This window comes from Pagrus pagrus (assembly GCF_965226575.1).
Source record: "Pagrus pagrus genome assembly, chromosome: 4".
Lineage (NCBI taxonomy): Eukaryota > Metazoa > Chordata > Actinopteri > Spariformes > Sparidae > Pagrus > Pagrus pagrus.
Window position 1 is genome coordinate 29317986 of NC_140188.1, and position 24706 is coordinate 29342691.

Sequence of the window (24706 nt, forward strand, 5' to 3'; positions counted from 1 at the left end):
CATATACCCAAGTACTTTACCTTAAGTGCAATTTTGAGGTAATTGCACTTTACTTGAGTATTTCCATTTTCTGCTACTTTATACTTCCACTTCAGTAGGAGACAAATATTGTACTTTTGACTCTGCTACATTTATTTGATAACACGTCACTTTGCATCAGTGTAGCTAATCTTAACTTCTTTTATGGACAATTAGATAAAACAAAAACAAAAAATCCCACTGATTCCGATAATCACACAAATGACAATCTATAACACACTATGATGTCTCATTTTAAGGTTCATAATTTTTTTTTTTTTGAGTTACTACTAGAGTAGGTTTACATGCTTTAATGCTCAAAATAACACATTAGTTTCCTCATACTGTCCAGTGCAGCAGCATTGTATTCCCCCTCTGTCTGAAACACTCTGTCTTAGCTCTTGTCTCTTTAACGGCCCCCTTTCCAAATACCCAGGCTGCTCTGATTGGTCTCACATTGGCTCACACAGGCCTGAGCCAGCATTGATAGATAGATAGTTTCACTTCTACTGTGAATATATAAGAGCTTTTATATGCACACGATACAAAATAACACGCTGAAGGAACTGGGGAAAAAAAAAGAAGCATAATACGTTTTATACATTTTATACACAGTAATACAGTGTTGAAAAACAACATAGGTTGTATCTTTATTTGATACTACTTATTATACATGTACAGCACAAATATATCACCCATTTAGGCTGGTTTATCTTCCACTAGATGTACTCTTTACATGTTACATTATTTTCTATTCTGTTGTAGTTGAGTGTATCATGACCCAACCAGACAGACAGACAGACAGACAGACAGACAGCAAGACGGACAACTTGGCTGCTGAGGACCACTACCCTCCCCCTTGTAACTGGACCCCAACAGAGCAAACATTTAACTCCAGATAGCAATTGTGTGTATGACTTCGACATTCCACCCTCCTGCTTACTGTGTGTGTGTGTGTGTGTGTGTGTGTGTGTGTGTGTGTGTGTGTGTGTGTGTGTGTGAGAGAGTGAGTTTGTGTGTATGTGTGTGAAGGATTGTGTGAGAGTCAGAGGTGCCACAGGGAGTGTTGGGAGATGAGGAGGGGGTTTGGTGAGGTGATTTACTGGAAGATTGTCTCACCGTCTCTCTTACGCACACTTACTCCCTTAGGGTTGACAGGAGTCTGCTGGGGGCAGTACAAGACACAGACTACAACAAACCACTGCAGAGGGCAGAGGTTATGGGTGTCAGCTTTATTGGTCATCTGAGATTTATCTTGGTTTATGTCCACATTACTTCTAATAAATCAGCGAATAAATATTTTCCTCTATTGACACTGTTTTCCATTCCTGAAAGATGAGCTTTAATGTCTCCATGGACACAAAATCGCTGTTTAAGTGTTTTTTGTTCATATCTCACCTACACACCAGTATCAGGCCAACAGTGACAAAAAAGCTGTTTTTAGGACTACTTTTGCATTACCTCACAATATGTTTTTCGTTCCCTTGCAATAATTTTTGCATTACCTCACAATAATTCTGAGTTTCCTTGCAACAGTTTTTTCCTTCTGTTCTTTCCGAGCCATGTTCAATCAAACACATCGACCTCAGTCTTCTTCAGTCTCGCTGCTCCGGTCGGGTTCACTGATCCTCTGGAGCCGCTCTTCCCTGTCAGTGTCTCTCGGCTCATTAGGTAGAGCTGACAGGTCGGCTGTCTGCTGTCGCCGGGCGAGATGAGATGAGATGTTGACAAGCTAAAAAGTAGATCTTCAATAATAAAAACTACGTCAAATGTATGTTATGTTTTCGTTGACAAGATGAGATGGAATTAAAATGTCAGTGGTGGGAAAAAATGTTAGATCTATGAGCCTGCTTTATATTCAGCAAGGAAAATATAATGGTTAAAGTAAAACTTCTGGTCGGACAAGTAAGCTTCTTTATCACATATTGTTCTGTCATTCAAGTGAAACATATGTTGCCTTTTAAGGCCTGTTCTTCCATGGGTCTAAGCCTAATTGAAAAGTTTAAAGAGCAAAACCTTTTTGACTAAAAGTTGAGAAAAATGTAATGACTTAACTTTTCGGCGACTAAAACGTTTTGAGTTGCCTATAACAATAAAACTGCCAAAATGAACACTGCTCATAACCCAACTCTGCAGGTCGCCTCAGCTCTAGAAAGCATTTCTTCCCTGTTATTCAGCTTGTTGCTTTGATTTTTACACCCCATGTTGAGGCTGTACGGGTTTACTCTCACTGCTCTCATGAGTCCTGTTTATAGCAGGCAGCTGTTTTCACTAGAAAACCTGCGCCAAAGGACAGACAGACAAAGCTAGCATCACTAACTACAAAACACAGGGCAGCACTAAGCGGGTAAAAAGCCAGATATTTTGTCTCAGGAGTTGGTTTGGACCAGTGGTTCTCAAGCTATTTGGGGCCAGCTACCCCCTATTCATTATGCAGGTGCCTTACCTTCTTTTGTCTTCAACGAATGTTGATGATTAATCTGTTTTGTAATAAAACAAAAATTATCATGATATCCATTTTTTTTTATAATTTTTGTATTTATATTCTTATTATGTGGTTACTATTCTGTGTCATATCATTAGAAAGCATTGAATGCATTGAATGCAAAATAATAATAATTGGATTTAACTGGACAGGAGTGAGTTCAGTACATTCACAAGTTTTCTTTCTAGCTTTCTTTTTAATTGATTTTCCTCGTTGTCATGACAGCTGTAGCCTTAAAAATATGCATTGCCGAGATGTACTGATTATTTCCCCTTACTTTTTCATTTTCATTTAAACTTAGCTATTCCCCATTTTGACTTTCACATTTCATGTTTCCATTGTTTTATTTCCACTGCCATTTACAATTGTATCTTTACAAATCCTTACTGTTGGAGCATCTCCAGTACTTTTCCATTTTTTTTTTTCATTTTACATTTTAAATTTGCTTTTTCAGTTTATTTTTTTGGATTAAAGTTGATTTATGACCTGATTATTTCTAGTTGTGTAGTAAAATCATTTACCTTTTTATATTTTATTTGTTTTAATTTTAGTTTTCTATTATAACTTTGAATTTTATAATTGCCTAAAATATCTTCCATACAGAGGATGCTCAGAAACTGGGACAGCAAATTTCTTAACAACCATTTCTGACTGAATCTATAAATGAACCATATTTTAAAGCTAAACGATTGCCGGACTAATGGTAACTCTTGATCACTGAAACAACTGATGCTCGGCTTTGCAGTCTGGGCATTTCCTCGTCCTATACACAAGTGAAGCACTTACACTTGTGACAACGAGCATTGTCCGCTTCGGCTTTAGTGGAGTGAAGGCTTTTGAGCGCAGAGATTATGACTTCATGGGAACTTTAATGTTGGACTTAACTTCATCAGGTGGACAGAAATAAAACCGCAAAAGAAAGTTAATGTTGCTTCATCTCAGTTTGATGAGTAATTAGGCGACAGCTTGCTACCACATTTGCCTTATCAACTCTATCAGGTGACATGTCATTGATGTTAACTGCTTGTTTGCTGGAAAAAAAAATTAACCACTTCTGCTAACAGCAATCATTACTTGGCAGAGCAAAAGCACAGTTCAATGTGTGAAATGATCATGTGGCTTATTTTATTCATCTTTGCTGTGAAAGTAAATAAGTTGGTTTCCTCATTTTCCACCCTGAAAAGCCTTGTGGGTCCCTGGCCCCCACTTTGAGGACCACTGCTTTCCAGTAACAATGAGTCAGCAGGTAAAGTATTACGACCCCTTATGAATCAGAGTGGTGATCTCTCTCTCTGCCTCCCATATCCTGGTTGAGTTTTTCATTGTTTTGATAATGACTGAATATGTTTTTCCTTCCGTGAAGCTGGTTCCCTTACTGCAGAGCTGAGCTTGTAAACGTCCTGCGTTATTGAGGAGGAGAGGTAAAAAACGATTTTCTTCGCATCTGGTCTTCAGCCAGTTAATGTATTTGTTCATACTGCAGAGACATTTGCAGACGTAGTTCTTCCTCTGTGCAGGGTGTCTGCCGCAACTGATTAAGTGTGGATTAGGTCATGTAGCGGGCTGGTAGACATTTGGGGCTTGTGATATATTGCACACTTATGGATAAAATATATCACTGTTGTCAAGGGCCAAACTTCTGCAAAAAATAAAAAAGCAAGATGTGAAGAAAGCCATTGCTATTTCATCACTTTTGTTTCTACAGAAGCAGACTGAGCAGAAAATATCAGTTATTTAAATCGCCCAAAAACTTGGAAATGTGACCACACCAGGACAATCGATATTTTGTCCCACCATTAATTCCATGCCACAAAAAGTACTAAACATGGTTGTGGCCCAAGTACATCCCCTCATGGCAGTGGCCCCACCAGTAGTGGCATCTTGCCACACCACAAAAACCGATCTGAGGAACACAACAAAAAGCCCAAGGCCGAACCAGACCTCCAAATTCCCCAAATCACAATCTGATCGACCATCCGTAGGACGTGACGTGCTAGAACAAGTCAGATCCAAATCCAAATTATGTTTTGAGATAGCAGTACTACAGGAGGGTGACACATTTAGGGAAAACAGAAAGTTTCATGTTTCCAAATGTGTCATTTGTCTGTAAGTAGACTTGGCATCTTAAATAACCTGACTGAGCTTATTAAACAATCACTCAACCAGCCCAGCTAGCTGTTAGTGACTGAGGGGATAGATTGACTGTCACAGTGGAACAGTTCTCATAACATTGGAGTGTTGCACAGAGAGGCCAGCCTGTGATGGGAACTAACTTTGACACAGTGCTTTGGGGAGAGTAACGAGTTACTATGGTAACAGCACGAGAAGACACACTCGGTTGAAGTCAGTGAAGTCTGTTCAGTTTGTCATTTGTTGAATGATTGTCTCTTTGTCCCAAACAGATTTTCTGTCTTGCTGACTCTAGCTCAGAGCTCAATCCATGTTTCAGTCCATTCTCCTTCAACTCATTTGTGCCGCTGGGAAATCTCTCAATGCTGATGTGTGAATTCTGTGACTTTATCATCATCATTGGTTCTTTGTTTTCTTGTTTTGTGGCAGATTGGACAGCATTGGTAAAGGGCAGTGACGCTAATATCATCATTGTTGTATGAAAAAAGTTTGTGGCTGATTGGCCCTGCAACATGCTCCTTATTACAATTGACAGTTCGCACACATTGTTAGCCGTAAATGCGAGTGAAATGGTCGCACTGTCCAGCCCTGAAATGCTGCTGTTTGCCATCCTTGGCTGTATCAAGCTACCATTTGCTAATCAGCTCATGGCTCAGTTAGCTGTGGAGCCAATGGCCCTGTCAGTGCTCGATCCCTACCTGCTAAAATACTCCTGTCAGGTCGGGGTCACAAATACAGTACATGAATGCAGGCAAATGAACATCGTATTCGCCTGCCGGTGTTGAATGTGGGCAGTCCAGGATGTGAAGCACACGGAATTCAGATTACAGGTTTGTAGTCCGTTTAAGGGGGTCAACAATACCCACATCTTTGTTATCGGTTGTGGCTGCAGCTTCCCCCGGTTCACTTAAGTCAAACTCCACACTAAGCCAAGATGCAGATTTGCTTCCAGACAGGTTGCAAATGTTTTTGTTTTTTTCCTTTGCCCACATAGAATGGAAGTAACTAGAAGCATGTTGATTTTGTGTATGTGTGACCACAGTCTCATCTAAAGAAAGTTACCTCAGATACACCGGTTCAAAATGCATTGTCACATGACTGGTCATAAAATCTTTCAAATGAAGGTCACAAAATGTTTCTTAATCATTGTTAATGTAACAGTTTACTATTATGTAAAAGGGAAGGTATTGAGTCAAAAAAAAATCTTATCGGAAATTTGCAGAGGTATTTTGGAATTGCTTGAGAACAAACTAAGAAATATACGAATCAAAAGGTTAAAATATAGAATTGAATTAAATGTATTTCAGACATCCCATTAAAGATGTCAGGAGATGACCCCCTACAATTACGTAGATAAACTTAAACAGGAATAAGGTTTTATGAAGAGATGGTGCATCCAGATTAGAACAGGGTGCGAAAAATAGAAAGTATCATATTTGATTTTTGATTTCTCTGAACAAAATTGAAAACTATTTGGAAAAAGTTTGTCTCACACAATGTCAAGAATATTAATCCAATAATTAGACTACTAGACCTATATTAGATATAATATAGGTCTATATATATATTAGACCTATATTATGCTAATAATGATGGAATAGTAAAGGTTTGGCTTTATTTACTAATTCATTGGCTGTCCATATGGCTGCTGTTTAACTCCTACCACCTGATATCCAATTCAGCACTGGCCTGTTTCTGACTGTTGTTGAAAAGGTGATTCAGTGAACCAAACCTGAAAGAACAGAGATCTAATCAGTCCAAACACAGATCTGTGATTCCAATAACTGCCTTGAGGTGCACTAAGTGTTGCACAATAAGTCAAAACAAGGAGACAAACCCTGGTTCAATGGAAGACACGTTCTGATGCAATGAAGGTTCTCACACTGTTACAGAAAAACATGTTGATTGCATAATACAGTATATAAAATGTCAACATGTTAAGACAGAAAAAAATCAATGCACCTGTTTGAATTCACAGGAAAATGTGATTACTGACTATACACTACTCAGAATTATGGGTACATTTATGCATGTTTATGGAAATTAAATAAAAGTCAAATGAAATGTGGACAAAAAGTATTCACAAAACATAAACATCAAAATTCAGATATATCATAGAATTATACAATCAAGTGAAACATGAAAATATCCCTAACTAATTTTGAGTAGTGTAACTACATTTATGGTTCAACATTCATCACAAACTAGCCTCTGACAGGGTTATTTTAAAAATCCCACAATTACTCTCATGCCAGCACCCGTGTTATGGATAGGATAGGTTGTCATTGAACTGACTTACGCCAGGCTGTTTCAGGTGTCATTTTATGTTTTAACATTTATATCCTGTCAGGAAGCATGGAAATGCCAGATGTAAATCTTATTCAAATGAGTTTCATAGAGAGAGAGGAAGTATTATTCTCTGACACAGCAACACTGTCTCCTTCTGTCACCAGAGGTATGTCAACACATTTTTTAGCATCAGTTTACAGCTGAAAGGAGAATTCAGTGTTGTATTTAGGTGATAATGATGGTCATTAGGGAATAAGCTGTTTATAACTAAGATGTTAATTATAGATATGGTATATGAATATAGTGACACTGTTAACATGCCAAACTCAACCACAGTCCGCCTCGTTACATCAGCATCCACATCCCCCTATACAGTATGTCTCAAAGTCTTTATCTACATGAAGTACATGAAGTAGATAAAATATGAATCTTCGACTCACTCTTCATGAACTGAAGAGGCTGAAGGCTGTCATGACACGTGATGTCATGACAGCCTTCAGTTACATCATAGTACATACAATCAAAGATGCTTTATTTTAAACATCTCTTATTTATGAATAATTTCCTCTGGAGGGTTTAGAAAGAAGTTTGAGATCAGTTATTAATTAAAGCAAAGGTAGAGAAAGTGTTCAGCTGAAAAATGTGGAAATATCAAATTCAACTCATACAGATATTCAGGTGTCTGATGAATAATCAAACATGAACCAATAGTTGATATGGTGAAATGTCCTGAGTGTTCCCTGGTTTTCAAGACTCATTACAGTGAAGTGATGTCATTTTCTGAAACAGTCTGTTCTACTTGTTCTGATTTTCGTCTTTACCCTCTTAATCATTATATCCACTTTACTGATGGCCACTGATCAGAAATCTGTCTATTTTGTGTTTTTGGACAAAAATATCAAGACATAATGAAGTGCTTTTGATGAGCTTTAAAAATATCAAGAGTCATGTATTGTCTCGTGATAATAATAATATTTTATATATTATATATTATATATTACTAATATTTTTCATTTATTATGTGGCAGCTTCCGCTCAGTAAAATCACAAATCTACACATCTTTAAAGCAACACACAGTTGAAAGTCATTCTGAGGCTAGCAGATGAGAAATAATCGTCTGTGATGACTCATCATCAGGAGACTCTGACATCCAGTGAAATGGACCAGTCGGGATCAGTGAGAGTTTTGGGGGGCTGACCTGTTCTCCAGCAGGATCTCTGTGATCAGGTTCTTCAGACTGGGGTGGAAAGATTCCGGGAAGAGATCCAGGATCTGCCCCGGAGAGCTGAGGTTGTAGAAGAGGACGTGATGAAACAGAACGTGTAGAGACTGAACCAGCAGATTTCATCTGTTTAGTGCGCAGTCAAACATCTGCACCTGCGATTACATTTAAATAACATATGTGCAGTGCTGAAGCCGGTCGTTAGTTTGTGTTAGTAGACCCCATTTCTAAGCTGATGTTAGCCACTGAGACGAGGCACTCGAGAACGTGCATTAAGTCACGTCCTTTGGACTGACGCAGAAAATCCGACCCGAGTCCTTCACAGAGAAATCCACAGTCCAGCAGCTTTAAACAGCTTCGACAAATCATCCTCAGGCTTGAATAGACAGCAGAGAGAGACGTGAAGGTCACGTTACAATCTGCTCACATATGGTTAATATAAAAGTGATTAATACATGTAAACACAGAGCACATTTAAATCAGAGCTGTGTCCATGGAAGGACGTGAATTTAATCTCCTGCACATCATCACCAGTGGGATTTACATTATTTAGACAGCATGTACTCTGTGTTATTTGTTTCTATAGTGTATTGATGCCAAATAGGGAAATGTATGTGTCGCAGCAGCAGGACATCAGGACAGCACACAGAAATATGTTCATCAATAGAAAACATAAAAACTCAACCGACCTGAAATACATCAACATAGTTTGAAATAAAATACAAGAAAAAAAGTCATTATAGTCTGATAAGATATATACAAATCTAAAGGGTGGACAATTCTTACATACTGCACCTTTAAGTAAATGCTTATTGTTCTCAGAGAGCCTTCAGTTACTTTGAACTAACCTGATGTATTGTTACTGACAACAGTGTTGAGATGAGACTGATGTTTTTCAGCATATTGTTACATATTCTTATGCTTCACAAGATTTGGATGTGAAGATCAATACTTTCATGTCTTTACTGTTAATATGAAGCTGGGAGCTCATTTTGTTACTGCTGGACGGATCCAGACCAGCTGTAACCCTGTGTTTCTAGTCTTTGCACTCAGCTAAGCTAAGCTAAGCTAAGCTAAATTGGCAGTTCCAGATAATAAATGTTGAACTATTCCATTAAAGAAATACTCAGTTTCCCTCATGGCTAGGTCAGAGTTAGAGGATGATCTGTTACCACACGCATGTTTTCTAACTCCAGCTCACTGAGTTTCAAATATCTTCTCTGCTTTAGCTGACGTTCAACGACTTTATCAGTTGCCTCAATACAGGTAGTTCATCTTCCTGCCGTTCTCACTGACTGAGACAAAGAACGGGTGAGAACATTAATGATGACAAAAAGCGTAAAGAAATGGTTTTAGGAGGCAACTGAGTGACAAAGGAAGAGAAGTGGAATGGATTTCTGTTTTTAAAAAACACAGAGAACTAAATTTACTCTTTTCATTGTTTGCAGGTCGTCCCAAGGCCGTAACAATGGAGGGGGGGACCAAGTCTTAGCTTTCCTTGTTTCATCGTATGGAATGTCACAGATTAGGGATTCATAAAGTACAACTATAGCGTAATCATACTCAAGTGTTTCGATCCATAGAAAGGTCTGTGCACTTTATTGCCATTTTGTTTTACACTCATGTCTCGTACTAGCTGCTTGCTGCTCAATCAAATTCAAAAGACCCCCCACTTCCTCCCAGACACCCGCCCAAAAGCCCAACTCCAGCGGATGTCAGATGTTGTACCTGCAAGTAAACTTGGACGGGCAGTAGAGGTGTTTGCTTGTACGCATGTGAGCTTGTTTATTCACTTAAGGAAAAAAGTTTGTGTTATTACCTCATTAATATTTTAAATATTAAACTTCTGAGTTTGAATTTCTTCTCTAAAGCTACATAATGCCACTTTAATGCAAAAAAGTTACATTATGTTGTTTTAAAACATAAATAAAATTAAAACGTATGCTAATACTTTTAGCTTAGGAGCTACAGTAAAGATTTCAGCTTGTCGACCCTCCAGTCCAACTCCTTCAGCTGCGGGAGTGAGACTACGCACACAGACACACACATACACATTATCCTCATATCACCAAAATCCATCTAATTTACATACACACACACACACACACACACACACTCGCTCTCTCGCTCTGACTGCTTGTTACAGACTGTAAACATTAACAAGAGGGCTCTGAGTTCGTCGACAGTGAACAGTTTACGTCACCAACACTTTAAACAGAAGACAAATATGTCCGTGCTCCCCCAAACTCCCATAAACACATGCGTGCACACTTACAAATGCAAACATTGCCTGCAGGAAGCAGAGCTGTATGGGAGCAAACTGATCTCTGTCTAAACTTTTAAATGACTCAGGATACAAGTGGGTTAGCTTCAAACAACACCACCACTGATAATATTAAGCACATTAGAGAAGTTTGATTCTTAGATAAGGTGTTTTCATTTAGTTGATCAGACCCACTCCAGTGTCATGGTGCTCAGGGCCTATATTGAACTTGACCATGGTTTATACATGAGGTGTAATGATACGCGTACATGTCCAAACATGCAGTCATACAAAGAATACATCTGACTGTGTTGAGAACGTATGTCAATCAGCAAAAGTATAACCGTTCTGATCTACACTACACAATCTAGTGGCATTGCTGCACCTAAAAGCTGTTTTTTCAACCGCACTTAAAGAACAAAAGCAGAAGACGAAGACACAATAAAACAATATGAGGAAAAAGACACCGTGACTGACAGTGCAAATGAGACAGTGGAGCTAGAGGACCCGCTGGCTTTTTTCAAACCAGCTGTGTGGGAAAGTGTTTCAAGCGTTATGTGAGTGGAAACACGCTGAACATGCTAATGTGTATCGGATGTGTCAATCACCAGAGCAATGCAAAAAACCCAACAAAAGCAATACAAACAAACAGGAGTCCAACAGTTCAACACTATTTTCTGCAAGAAAAACGGAAAAATTAGCATTTACATCAACTTTACGTTTGTATTTAGTCAGCCCTGCTGTTTCAGGTGTCATATTAGCTTTTTAAATTTACATCCTGTCAGGAAGCATGGAAATGCCAGATGCAAATCTCATTCAAATGAGTTTCATAGGGAGAGAGGAAGTATTATTCTCTGACACAGCAACACTGTCTCCTTCTGTCACCAGAGGTATGTCAACACATTTTTAGCATCAGTTTACAGCTGAAAGGAGAATCCAGTGTTGTATTTAGATGAATAATGTTTGATAGATGGTCATTAGGGAATAAACTGGCAAAGGCGTAGAGCTTAATATATTATTGTTTACTGTGGCTTCATAATACAGTAAGTGACCTCTTTTTAATCTGTAACTATTTATTTGATCACTTTTGTTTTTATTGCTTTTAAAGGAGACCTATTATTGTTTTTATTTTTTGTGTATTAGGTTCTAGGTCCGTGACACAAGGAGCCTCTCTCTCTCACAGAAAACACTGCTCCTGAGTGCCTGAAATGCCTTTTCAGCGGTCCCATGTTTAATTCTGTGACTGTGTGACATCACACTACATCACCATGTCACACATTTTCACAATTTCTGCCTATATTCACAGTAGAAGTGAAGCTAACTGGAAGCTGAAAGCAGGACAGAGCTGACCAGAGACACCGTGAGTGGTACTGGCTCTGGCGTGTTTGAGCTAACCAATCAGAGCTGACTGGGTATTCGGGAGGGGCAGCCTTAAAGAGACAGGAGCTAAAACAGAGCATCTCAGACAGGGGGAATACAGCACTGCTTCACAAGACAGTATTAGAAATGCCTTTGAGCATTAAAGTTTGTAGCCTAGTCCTATTCTTGTAGTAACCCAAAATGAAATAATGAACCTGACAATGAGCATAATAATGGCTCCTTTAAATGCAGTTTCTATTTATTTGTTTTTTGTTTTTTTTTAATTTCTTCTTTTTAATAATTTTATTGTCTTCTAAATCAATGTTGTATTTCTAATGCCCCCATCAAGCTGCACAAAGTGGATGAGCCTAACAGGAATACAGACAGTCGAAAGGCATCGTGCATCCAGTCAATTTTCAATATAAAAACACCCTGAGACTTGGGATTTACAGCACAAAAAAGTCAGTAATATTAACAATGAAAACACTTAAAACAGACATATAACAAAAAAATTTAAGTACGTAGCCTACTCAACCAGAGTCGAAGCACAAATATCAAGGAAATATGACAAAATAAGCACAATCTGAGCAACTCAAAAATATCAGGCAGGCATGATGCTCCACTTCTGAAACACTTTCAGTGGGATATGAAGACGTGTGGAGGATGGAAAAACAGCGTCGCACATGCCAGGTAACAGAGTCGTGCTCAGTGGAATCAAGGGGTCAATTGAAAATAAATAAAAAGAAACCTAGCCTCATGGATTTGGGATTTTTTTGTTACTTTTTTCCAGTTGTATCAAACTCAAACTGAACCGTGACTTCTGTGTGCTGTTATATATGTTGTGCCCTATACATGTCATGTTTTTCTTGTGCGTGGTATTACCATGGTTATTGTATATTCTTAGTATTCACTGAATGGAATTTTTATGTGGACCCCAGGAAGATTACCTGCAGTGGCACAGAAGCTAAAGTAGACATTAATAAACAAACATGGTGTTACGGTTTGTAGGTGGTTGTAAGTTGGACCCAAACGCAGACACCAACAGGTTTAAGGAAGATTATTTGAATAGCTCTAGTTGTGGCAGAGGAAGTAGGCTCAGGCTGGTGGCTCAGCAGGTGTAGTTGTTGGTGCTCACGATGACGTTGGCTGAGGATGAGGTGGAGGCGCTGGTGAGTTGCACACAATCACTGCAGTAGTCTAGGAGAACAAAATTAGTCACGCAGGACCAAAAATACACGAAAGCCAAAGGTCACAAAGTATACCATTGCCATATACCACATGGACAAGTGGAAACAATCTAGCAGCGAGTGGAGAGTCATTTGATCCATTGTTACAGCAGGCTAATATAAAAACACTGATTAGTGCAGCCTCAAGCCGAAAAAAAAAAATGACGTTATTTATGTTGTATTGAAACATTTATTCACATTAAGGATCTGAATACTCTCTTATTGACAACCTTACATAAGGTAGGTATTCATGGTTACCAAGCACTGTATGACAGCTATCACAGACTTCTCTTACAGTCACTCACTCATGGATGCAAATTCAGTGGCTACAGAGCTTCAGTTCAGTCTTTGTGAAATATGACTTAGCAGGATGTGTGGCCAACCACTAAGCTAAAAACAGCCATGAAGGGATTTTTTTGGAGATGGTTTATTTAGCGGTATTGCCAAGATACATGTATGAGTTGCCAGTTTTACATTCAATGGCAAGACAAGTTAGAGATATTATATGTAACGTTTCTGCATTAAAATGTCTAAAAATGACTAGACCTTGGTTATTTATTTTGTTGAGTTGTGTCCCAAATGTTTCCAACAATGTCCAAACCCAGAGAAATGCATAATTTTACTCAAGGTAACGGTGCATTTCATTTGGTCACCTATCACTATAACTTTCAGGGGAGAGTCAAATAGTGAGGAAGGCAGTCAGCCAACTTCACTAACTTAACGTTAATAATAGATGACCAAGTCAAGTCGGATAGATTTTCATCTGCAATGGTGGTCATGTAACAATGAAGACAGCAACTCCCATGAGCCCATGCTACTTACGTCATTTGTTTTGATTATGAGTAGTGGCAGAAGTTACGTACTGTGTATTCAACACAGACAAACTTTAGGCACGTCTTGATCGTTATCTGGTTGGAGGAGTCATCTAATGTTCATCGAAATCTAACAATGACTGAGCATGACAAGCATGCAGTGTTCACCCAAAAAATGATAATTCAGTCATTATCTACTCACCACTTTGCCAATGGAAAGTCGGGTGAAGTTTTGTAGTAAAAAAAATAAAATAAAATTCTGGAGCTTTGCAGCAAAACAGCTTTTTCTAAACAACTGAAGTTAATGAATGACTCCATGCATAATCCATTGTCCAGAAGACCCATGATCCCAAATTGATCTCAAGACGTTTTTTGCACCCTTTTTTAAGCTGAAATCTTCACTGTAGCTGCTAAACTATAAGCATTAGTGTGCACCCTGCCTGCAGTGAGCATACAAGCTCAACCATGCATCAGGGGTGTAAATAATATCTCAGCTATAAGCTTAAGATAATAACAATGCAGTCATTACTCATGTTATCACTGGTTGAAACAGTTTCACCAACAGCATTTCATAAAGAGTAATGTATTATGCGTATCAAAAATGATTTTTTATTTTATTTTTAATAGTTCCACATGGAAATTCACTTTCATTTTCTTAATGACAGTTAGATGAGAGCATCAATACACTTGTGGTGCTGACTCTAGGCAAGAAACTGAATAAACGCATTTCACAAAATTCTTCAATTAAAAAAAGAACTGCTAGTTATAAAACAAAGCAGCACACACACACACACACACACACACACACACACACACACACCATGTTTTATATGCATTTCGTAACAGCAGTATTTGTGAGTATTTGCACTTTGTAAAACTTCTCCAAGGAATACAGCTAGGTCATTTCTCTTTATATCAGTCTTTAATTCACACTCTGTAAATTCTGAACAATTTGGTTTCCCAGGCTGCTGACACACAGCTCTGTTCCTGTCGGTCCATGTGTTAACAGACATCTCATTTCACCCAAGAACAGGCCTACAAACATTATCTTCTCATACTTGACTCGCCTCGACCCAGCAATCACATCAGAGTTTCCATGGGAACCCGTCATGCCTGAACAGAGCTATGGGGATGGCAGCCAAGTCATGATGTCATCGACACTTCAAAGCACAACTTTAATTACCTGCATATGGAGCTGAGAAGGAGAGAGTAACAGAGAGAAAAAAGCATTGTTTGAGTACAATTCGTACAAATGTGCTATTATTGGGTCATGTTTATACTGAATCTTGTTATGGCAAACAACGTCAGTGCTAGTGAGGCCAACCAGATAATGAAGAAAATATTATTGATTTCCGAACCCTTTATGCAGTGACAATAACAAGTCTGAATAAAATGATATTGTAAAAGGACGCTGCCATGAAAGTGCTCAATTGACCATTCATTTAACTGCACTCCCAAAAGGCAATTGTCTAATCGTACCTCATTAATCATAATTTCTCTACATTCCAAAAATTGTGTGCATGGGATTATGGTGAGAGTGATTCTCTTTCAGGATCTTAAGAATTTAGAGAGTGTGTTTGAAATCACACACTGAAAATTACTGGGGCAATTTTAACACAATTTGGATCAATCTTGGTACCCAGTACTGGGTCTGTACAGTACTGGGTAAACTTTACTTTTTACCAATCATACTTTTGAGTTATACAGCTAAACCAAATTACTTCTGCCCAGTTACAATGTCATATTTTTATTTTTGTTGGGCCATTTGTCTAACCAAAAGCCATTGCTTTTAGCTGTTGTAATATTACTTTTAATGTTTATTGGACGATGAATCAAACCAGGAGTAATTATGTAACCGATTGTTGGATTATTGACCCAGTTAGTTAGTAAATAGTTATTTTGTCCCAGTAACAACATCATTTTCATATTTCTGTTTCTTTCTATCAAAACGGCGGTTATTTTTTGCCCAGTATTTTTCATCTTTCTATGGGGTCATCAAAGTTTTATCTTAAAATTGCCACAGTGGTAGTTGCATTTATAGGTGTGCACTATATGTATATGGCATTCAAAACTGTAAATGACCCAACAAGTGGGCATTCATAAGGATTTTAAAAGCTTGACTCAATTGTAACAGTTTCAAATAGGAGATTTTGAGAGAATATAGGCGATAGAATTTTAACAAAAGAAGTCAGTGCTCAAATTTAGGTTCAGACTCAGAGCAATTCTTATGTGGTGGACCGAACACAGGAATATATGAAGAAACTAAATTCTTTCATAAACAATTTGATGGTAGCGTTTGAGTGCACAGAAACATGCATCCCTCTGACCTTGGGAAGGAAGGATGTCATGTAAGACAAGGAACAGACCTGAGAAGACATGCCTTGTTCCACGACCACAGACTTTGCATCCTCATCCTTATGTCCTAAACCTATCAAGATTCATAGATATACTGCATTCCTCACTAAGTTTGTTTCTCTCTCTTTCTTCTCCTTCTATTCGCCTTAAGTGATTGAAATGGTCAAAATGTTCTACTTAAATGTGTAAACATATAGATCTTGTATTTCAGAACACCCAAGGATCCTCTTTCTTCCAAAACACGACTCCTGGCTTTTTCTTGTCACTCCTTTTGGGCTCTCCATGATGAAGCCCCCCTACTTGGCTTTGCAGCCAACAGGAATTATGGTTGGCTTTTCTTTTTCATCTTTTACTGAGAGCTAAACAAAGTTCCAGAATGAATGAATTTGACTCTTGAAGACTGTTTTGCTCCATGCATCCCAACTCTGCAGCCTGTCACTGAACGCAACAAGACCAGAGAACACATGCTGCGTGTCCCCATGTGGCCTCAGAAGGGCCTTGACTGAGCCTGGACTCATTGGCAAGAAGATGTGAGAGCAGCTGCTTCACCTAACCAACTGAACAGCCGTCATCACTTTCATCCATCACCACAGAAAAGTAGGAAATAACCATCTTCATGCACTCTGTCTGAGAGCTGATGCAGAGCTATTTTTTGAATGATTCGATTAAGAATTCCCCTTTCTGCATTTTTGATAACATTCATTGATTGATTCAGTCATTCTGTCATCCACAAGAGTTTAAAGGTATAGTTGGTAATGTTGGAGAGCTAGCAAGATTTCAAAGTGGCACCCATGGATCTATAATATAACCTGGATATGACGAAGCCTCTCAGCGGGCACGCCGATTTTTTCCAGTGGCCACTCGTAGTATTGCAACAAAAATTCCCTTGGGGCCCAGAAAGCATTTTTCCCATAAGCCGTAATAGTAAAAGAGAAGCCTGTAAAACTGTTCTCAGGACACCTCCAGCTGTCACCACTGTTAATTGCTAATCTTTGTATTCCATATTTTTAAGTCATGGACTTTTAAACCGTCAAAAAGTTTTCTAAAGGCCAGAAAAGCCCCCCCAAAGTCTCATTTTCCATGGTGACGTCACAGCTGTGTACGTGCACTCCCAAGCGCGGTCGTGCTGTGTCTCGGGAGCGAGGATGCCTGTTGGCTTAATGACAGCTCTGAACGGGGCTAAATGTGGTCGGAAAAGTGAATTAAATGACTCCAGGGTGAGTCTTTTTTGAGACAGAGTTGTGATACAAGTTTCATATTTTAATGGCATGTATTTTAAATGCAGTTCTAAAGGTATTTTGGCGTTAAATTACCCACTTAATGACCACATTTTCACTTACTGCCAGTGCCACTGCTGTGCAAAAGTCGAAAAGTTATTTACCATGCATGTGATAGTTCGGTGATGTGTGTCACCAGGGTCTGATGACTGATGTTCAATATCCTTTTCATCCTATCATAACGACCTTTTATCACGGTTTGAACCGTCTCAGTCTGACGGCCTGGAATTATGCAGTCTGCAGCAGAGCATACTGATGATGATGCAAGTATAAACGACAACGCAATAAATAATAAAGATGAATAAAATAGAAAAATATAAGATAAAATTAATTAAGAAATGCACAGTTTACTTTTGATGTCAAAGCATTCTCTATTTAAAGAAAGTAAGAAACAACAGTCAACATGCAGTCACATGTTATACTCTCACTTGGCTCTTACAAACTATTTTTCTCAGTTTTGCAGACTGTAATCACAAATTAAACATTTTTTTACTTGGGACAGATTTGTTTGTGCCTTGGAAATATTTTACGATTATTTTTTATACATATATGCACAATCAACTTAACAATGCACATGAATAATGGCACTTGCACTTCGGTAGAGATATTTGCTCTTTATTGGATTCGCACACAACATTGTTTACACATCACACCAGCTCCGCCTGAAAGGGAGAGTCAGGATCCTGAATAGAGGGAGATTGGACATGGTGTATCACTTTGTTAGTATTTGGTGGAACATGTGCCATAATTACTGTGGCTTACATGTGTACAATATAGTGCCATAAGTGTGTGCATTTAGTTGAGTCACTGTGTACAGTATGAAACACTAAACAGACAGTCGCTCTGGCCACAGGCTCAGCTCTCTCATCTCGGTGAAAAAAAAAAGGCTCATCTCTGTGGCACCGTGAGTCCGCGACACAAACGCGCCCCGTAACATGTAATCTGTTGTTTATGACAGATCAGACTACACAAATGCATACAACATAACATGTATATGATAATCCATCGATCCACCGATTGACTTCGCTGAAACAAATGCATACGACCGGGAGGAGGGTTAGGAAAACAGCGGAGAACAACATTTTATCCTTAGAAAAAATAAAACAACACAAATTAACCACGTATAGTCTATAACCATGACTTTGAGAACATCATCGGTTGATGTGGCTATAAATCCATCATTTGATTGTGTAGATCTGTCATTACCGCTCAAACTCATCCACAAGCACTCATGAGCGCGCAGCGCTTGTCCAGAACGCAATTTGCTCGTTCTCATTGCCCCAGGGCATGATGGGAGGCCCCAGAGCATCATGGGGGTGACTCAACTGCGCATGCTCTATGGGCCCCATAACGCGGAAGTAAACCGGGAAGTCAGAAACTTTCTCGGCGTATGTGCCAGGCGAGCAACTCCGTTGAAATCAACGGCGGCCATTTTCCGGTCCTGTATCCACTAATAATACATCCATGGTGGCACCTCGTCTAAGCTCCATCCCCTTCTCCCCCTCCCATCAGTGCTCCGTCCAAAGCCCCGCCCCCACAAACTTGAACGCGCATCAGACAGTCAGCAGGGCAGAAAAGAGCTGTTAGCATTGGGCTAATACAAGCTACAAAAGTAGCTAAGTTGGCTAACGTTACATATTTCATGAAAATAATATCCTGCCTGCGTCCTTGCGCAGGCAGGATGAGACATGAAGGCATCTGATTGGTTCTTTCAACGCGGACCGAGAGGGAGGGATTGGTCAGAGTTTTTACAGGCCTGCAGCTGCCACAGAGGTCTGATTTATTTCATTCCTTTTTCTGAACACATTATGTATGGACTACTCTCAGGCTGGGAAGACCATTTCACCCAGTATAACAAAAAGTGTTTCTGAACAGGATTACCAACTATACCTTTAATAACTACATTTACAATTCATTCATGACCTGCCATTCATTTACTTCAGTTGTTTATATGTACATATGTATATATGTCTAGTGGTCCTCAGTCATCATCCATGCCCCTAAGTAGTTCAATAAATATCTTGAATTAAAGCTGGAGTTTGTAGAATATGTGAAAAATGCACGAGACTGGGATGGAAACAACTGCGCTCCCCCCTCCCCTCCCTGTTTCGACTCCATCGCTCCACACCGTTCCCGTGGACGCGCGCGACTGTAGCGCTTGGAATATTCACGTCGGAACTTTTCTGTCATACACTTGCCATGGCCGAATTACAGGTAAGAAAGTACTTTACCTTTCTCTCGTGAACAAATTGAACGTATAGACAAACAAACATTACTTTTGCATTGTTTAGAAGAGCGATAGAGACCGACAACAATTATTTCTTGCTAACGTCTCAGGGTGACATAGCCTACATGTCCGGCACTAATAAAGCCACGATATTTGTCATACTGACGTGATACTTATACAGCATAATCTAATGACAACAGCAACACTTATATATCATGGGAAAGAGGTGTGAATGCTAAGAGACAACCACTTTATTCAGACACTTCTTTCTTTTCACCGCAACCTGAAAATAAATAATAACTGTCACATCCATATCTACACGGCACACGTCATCTGTATGTCGTTTATATAAAACAGTATTGACATTACATTTGACGTTGACTTTGGCTCTGACTTGCTTGTAGCTGTCGTGAGCCTTTGGCTACGGTTAGCATAAAGCTAATCAACTCACAACATTACTTGTCAAGTGTGACCACAAACTGCCTGCTTTATTAGATTCACGGTCAGTTCAACTACACAGCCAATTACTACCACACATTTAGATTATCAGCTATGTAAAACTTGTATTGGAGGCTCACCTGTCCAGGAGAAGAACAGCAAGCTCAATATCCAACTTCAGCCCGATGCTATCGCTAAGCTCTCTCCACCTCGGATATGCTTGTCCAATGTTTACACACGATTAATTCTGACTATTGTCACTCTCTCTTAGACTCTCGTTTCTCTACATCGGTCATCCTTTTTTTGGCTTGCTTAGCCGTTTATGCTTTTGTTGGTAATGCCGGGATAGCGGCTTTTCCTGCCGGGACGTCCGCCGTTGCACCTTCACGGAACGTGAATGCACATCGACTTTGGTCGAGCAACCAATAGGAACACCCAAAACAGCTTGCTCTGTAAAATGAACTGTGATTGGCTGAACACTGCCATCACAGCACTGATTTTTTAAAGCCTGAATACAGAGCCAAGAGGAGACACAGAAGTCCAGTGTTCTGTCATAACACTATGAATTACAATATGCTGAAAGGTTATTACTGATTTTTGACCAAATGACGCCAGAAATAACTTACACACTCCAGCTTTAAAACTGAGGTAATCAGGGTTAAAAATATTTGATAAATACCTTAAAAGAACCCAAAAGCCCTGCCCTCATCACTATGACTACTGAGGGGAGCACTACAGTAGCTAACTAACTTTGCTAGCATTAATGCTAATCTAGAAGTGTTTTAGCCTATTGTTAGACACTAGCTGTGTCCAAATTCAGGGGCTGCATCCTTCGAAGGACCCGGCCTTTGCGGCCTCCGAAGGCGAGCCCTTTGGAGAGACCTTCGAAGGCCGCATCAACCATTGTTAAATGGGATGGTCTAGCCTTCAGAGTATTTCCTGGTTGCTTCACCAGATGTTCCCGCCCTTACCCTTACATCACGATTTCTGCCTACCAGGACCGCGAAAGAGAGTTGACTGAATGGATTTCATGGTTTTCTGAACGTCTAACATTTTGAAAGTGAAGGCTTATAAGGCTTTACTTCCAACGGCATAATGCTAATGTATGCCGTATGCTAATGCATTACCAGCGTCACGTATTTTAACTGTAAATAAAGGAGCAAGGCGCTCGCTTCCTGGCTCGTGAAAACTGAGTTTGGCTGGCTGTTTATCTACATTAACATACTGGATGACATGTATATAACACGTAGTGGGAACAGTACAATTTTTATTATTATTATTATTATTATTATTATTATTATTATTATCATTATTTTGTCTTCTCTGTAGATGCTACACTGCAGAAGTGGCAGCCACGCGAAGGCAGATCGGCACATCCATTAATGCCAAGCTCACTCAGCTTAGAAGAGCACAGAGAGAATTTTTTTTTGGGGGGTTTTCTATTCATTTTTTGATTTTTAATTTATTATTTTTGTTCTTGTTCATGTTTTATTTGATTGTTTTAATGTGAATAAATTATGTAAAGTTCTACATTTTGGGTTTTCATTTGTTTGTGTAGGCTATGTAGTCATGGATTTTAATAATTTTAAAATCTTTAATGTATAATTTTAAATTTTTAATAATGTACATGCAATTACATGTAAAGAAACTTGTACATCACATATAGGTACATATATAGGTGAAGATATAGGTGCATATATAGGTACTTACATAGGTGAACATATAGGTGCACATATAGATACATATATAGGTGAACATTTGGTGCATATATAGGTACATATCATTTAGGTACATATACAAGTGAACATATAAGTACATATATGGGGGCATATGTAGGTGAACAAAAAGGTACATATATACCTATATGTACATATAATATATGAAAACGGCCAGTTTTATGTATGTCGCATATATTCGAAACCTATATTAAAACATATATGTTTATATAGGTTCTTTCCGTGTGGGAGATGCTCTCCAAGAAGACAACAGCCTGAGTTTCATCAAATGATTTATTATATACAGGACACATGACACAATCACAGAGAAAAAAAGAAAAAGAAAAAATAATGATGCTACAATAAGCGTTTTCTTTGGTACACTTTCTTTTGCCACTGCTTGAAAACCATCTTGGGTTATAAATATTCAATCACACAAAACCTTCAGTAGCCCATCCAGTCAGGGAGCTGTAGGGGGAAACATATGCCTCCTTCCCAGTTTCAAGAAATAGTTGGACATTTGGAGAAATAAACTAAACTCAGTTTCTAGCAGAGAGTTGGATGAGAAGATACCACTTTAAAGTCTGTACAATAAATTTGAAGCTACTGCCCAGGAAAGCATAGCTTTTCACAGCATAACGACTGGAAGCAGCTAGGCTGTTCAAATGTAAAAACAACACACCTCCATCTACACACTATACAGTATATTTTTTTAGAATGGGAACCAAAGTGTCAAAGTGTCTCCTGATACTGCTGTGACTCTTTCATGAAGCTGTGATGTTACAGCCTGTTAATATGAATTAAGGTTGGCAATAGTTCATGAAAAAGCCAAGCTTCGCTGTATCTTGTATTAAATGGCAAACTTTAACAAACATTCAGGCTTTTTTTTCCTTTTCTTTTTTTAAATAAAATTTGTCACTGTCAAACTTCAAGCCAAGTAAGCATCCCACACCTCAGCAGCTGAAAAACAGAAAGGAGCATGTCACCTGGGAATTTGATGCCTTCTCATGAAAATGCTGTGGCACGTCCTTTGTCTACTGCTCACTTGCTGCAAGATTCACATCTTCTTTTTTCTTCCAGAAGTTATCCAGAGAAAAGTGATACAACAGTGGATCCAGACAGCAGTTCATGGTAGCAAGACAAACTAAAGGCCTGATTGCAGTTGTCTTAATTGTAACTAACCCAACAGACAAAGGAAAGAAACATATGACAAACATAACCAAGTTCATGACAAAAATCAGCATGACATTCACCTTGTTGCTGACCCTTGCAGAGTCCTTAAGATGGCTGCGTAGAGTCCAAGACACCAGAGTGGTGCACACAACATTTACTGCCAGCATGATGAACACCAACACAAGCTGAACATAAAGTGCTGCTGAGTTATAAGGAGTCCAACAGGGATGATAATCAAAACAGATAGATACGCTGCAGTTGTTCAAATCTTTTGACATGGTTATGCTCTGTGGAATGTTCATCACCACCAACAACAGCCAAATGAGCGCAACAGCTTTCCAGGCATTGGAAGAAGTTCGAAGATGTCGTGACCTTAGAGGATACACCACAGCCAGCAGGCGGTCCACGCAGATGAAGGTGATCAAGATGGCACTGAGGCTGATGTTTTTGCGAAAGATCACTGTGATCACAATGCACGCCTCTGGGCTCAGTGGCCAGGTGCCTGTGGCGTAAAAGTAGATCCTTGCGGGCAAGGAGATGACGAGCAGCAGGTCTGAGATTGCCAGGTTGACCATGAAGACAACATTTGGGGATTTGAGGCTGTGGCAGCGTAACAATATCCACAGTGATACAGCATTGAGAGGAAGCCCAAGTGCCATAATACAGCCAAAGACCGCAGCATAAACTGGCTCTGGTTTTAGTCCATCTTCCATGGTGTTGTTCATGTCTACCTGATGAGAGAAGCAATGTCTCGGTGTGCTTTAATATTGTAGTAGAGCACACGATGCAGTAGTTCCTCAATCTTCTCTTTATAAGTACAAAATGAGGTTTGATGTTGACCGTGCCACTGGGTTAAAGATGCAACAGGAAACTTGTCAACTCAGGAACTGTGGTCACTGTGACGTTTGTGAAACTAACCAGCTTACTTTAAGTCCCATGCATTTCTAAAATGTATTATCTTGTTGCAACCTAAATAAACATATATATATATATATATATATATTTTTTAGGTTGTAGAATGACATAGGTAGTTCTCTCTTTTATGCATATATACATACAGCCATTTGTAAGAGAATTTGTGGTGATTTGTTAAATTTGCACAATTTATGTCAAGGGAGGAGTTTTAGTCATATTTGTATTGTTTGAGTGCAAATTATTAGTTAAACAATAGTTGATTTTAATCAATGAATCTCTTAACCTTAACATTAATAGTGTTTATTGAACCGACAAGAGCTGCAAGCTGTGTGTGGGTCTGTCCCTCCTCTCCTCTCTTTTCACTCAGGCTCCTCTCTGCTGGACCATCGACTGCCCGGGAACCATTCTCTCCAGGCTGAGTGCCTCATATATGCTGGATCAAGAATGTCATACCCTTAGGCCCTCTGCTTTACAATCTTCTTATATCTGTACTTTTTTAACACAACCTGTATACATATTTAATTATGCAAATTATCTTGTTTATTTAGCCTGTCCTCTTCCAGGTAACCATGGTGGAGAGAAGGTCGTGTGGCTCGGGCACCACCTGGCAACACCTTGGCTCAGTCGTCCTCCTAGATCCACAGTCTTCACATATATTTCACAGTATACGGTTCAGATATTTTGTCAGTGTATTCTGTATACACTGTGATTTTGTTGGTCTGTCTATTCTGGGAGAATGATCCCTCCTCTGTGGCTCTTCCTGAGGTTTCTTCCAAACCAAGGGTGTTTGGTGAGTTTTAT

The 24706-nt window shown here is 39.2% G+C and overlaps 2 protein-coding genes across 2 annotated transcripts in view; both read right to left on the reverse strand.

Moving 5' to 3' along the window:
- The window catches only part of smtnl (smoothelin, like), a 36684-nt gene extending 35056 nt beyond the window's left edge, over positions 1-1628 (reverse strand). Inside the window, exon 1 of the mRNA XM_084350995.1 lies at positions 1524-1628. The gene's annotated coding sequence lies outside the window, so the exon portion shown is untranslated. The remainder of the gene's footprint in view (positions 1-1523) is intronic.
- A 21117-nt stretch (positions 1629-22745) lies between these two features.
- LOC311256212 (lysophosphatidic acid receptor 6-like) lies at positions 22746-23715 on the reverse strand (the record flags this gene model as incomplete). Its single annotated transcript, XM_084351062.1, has 2 exons — positions 22746-22777; positions 22863-23715. The coding sequence occupies 2 exons, from the start codon at positions 23713-23715 to the stop codon at positions 22746-22748; spliced, it is 885 nt and encodes a 294-aa protein (XP_084207188.1).
- Positions 23716-24706: the final 991 nt, after the last annotated feature.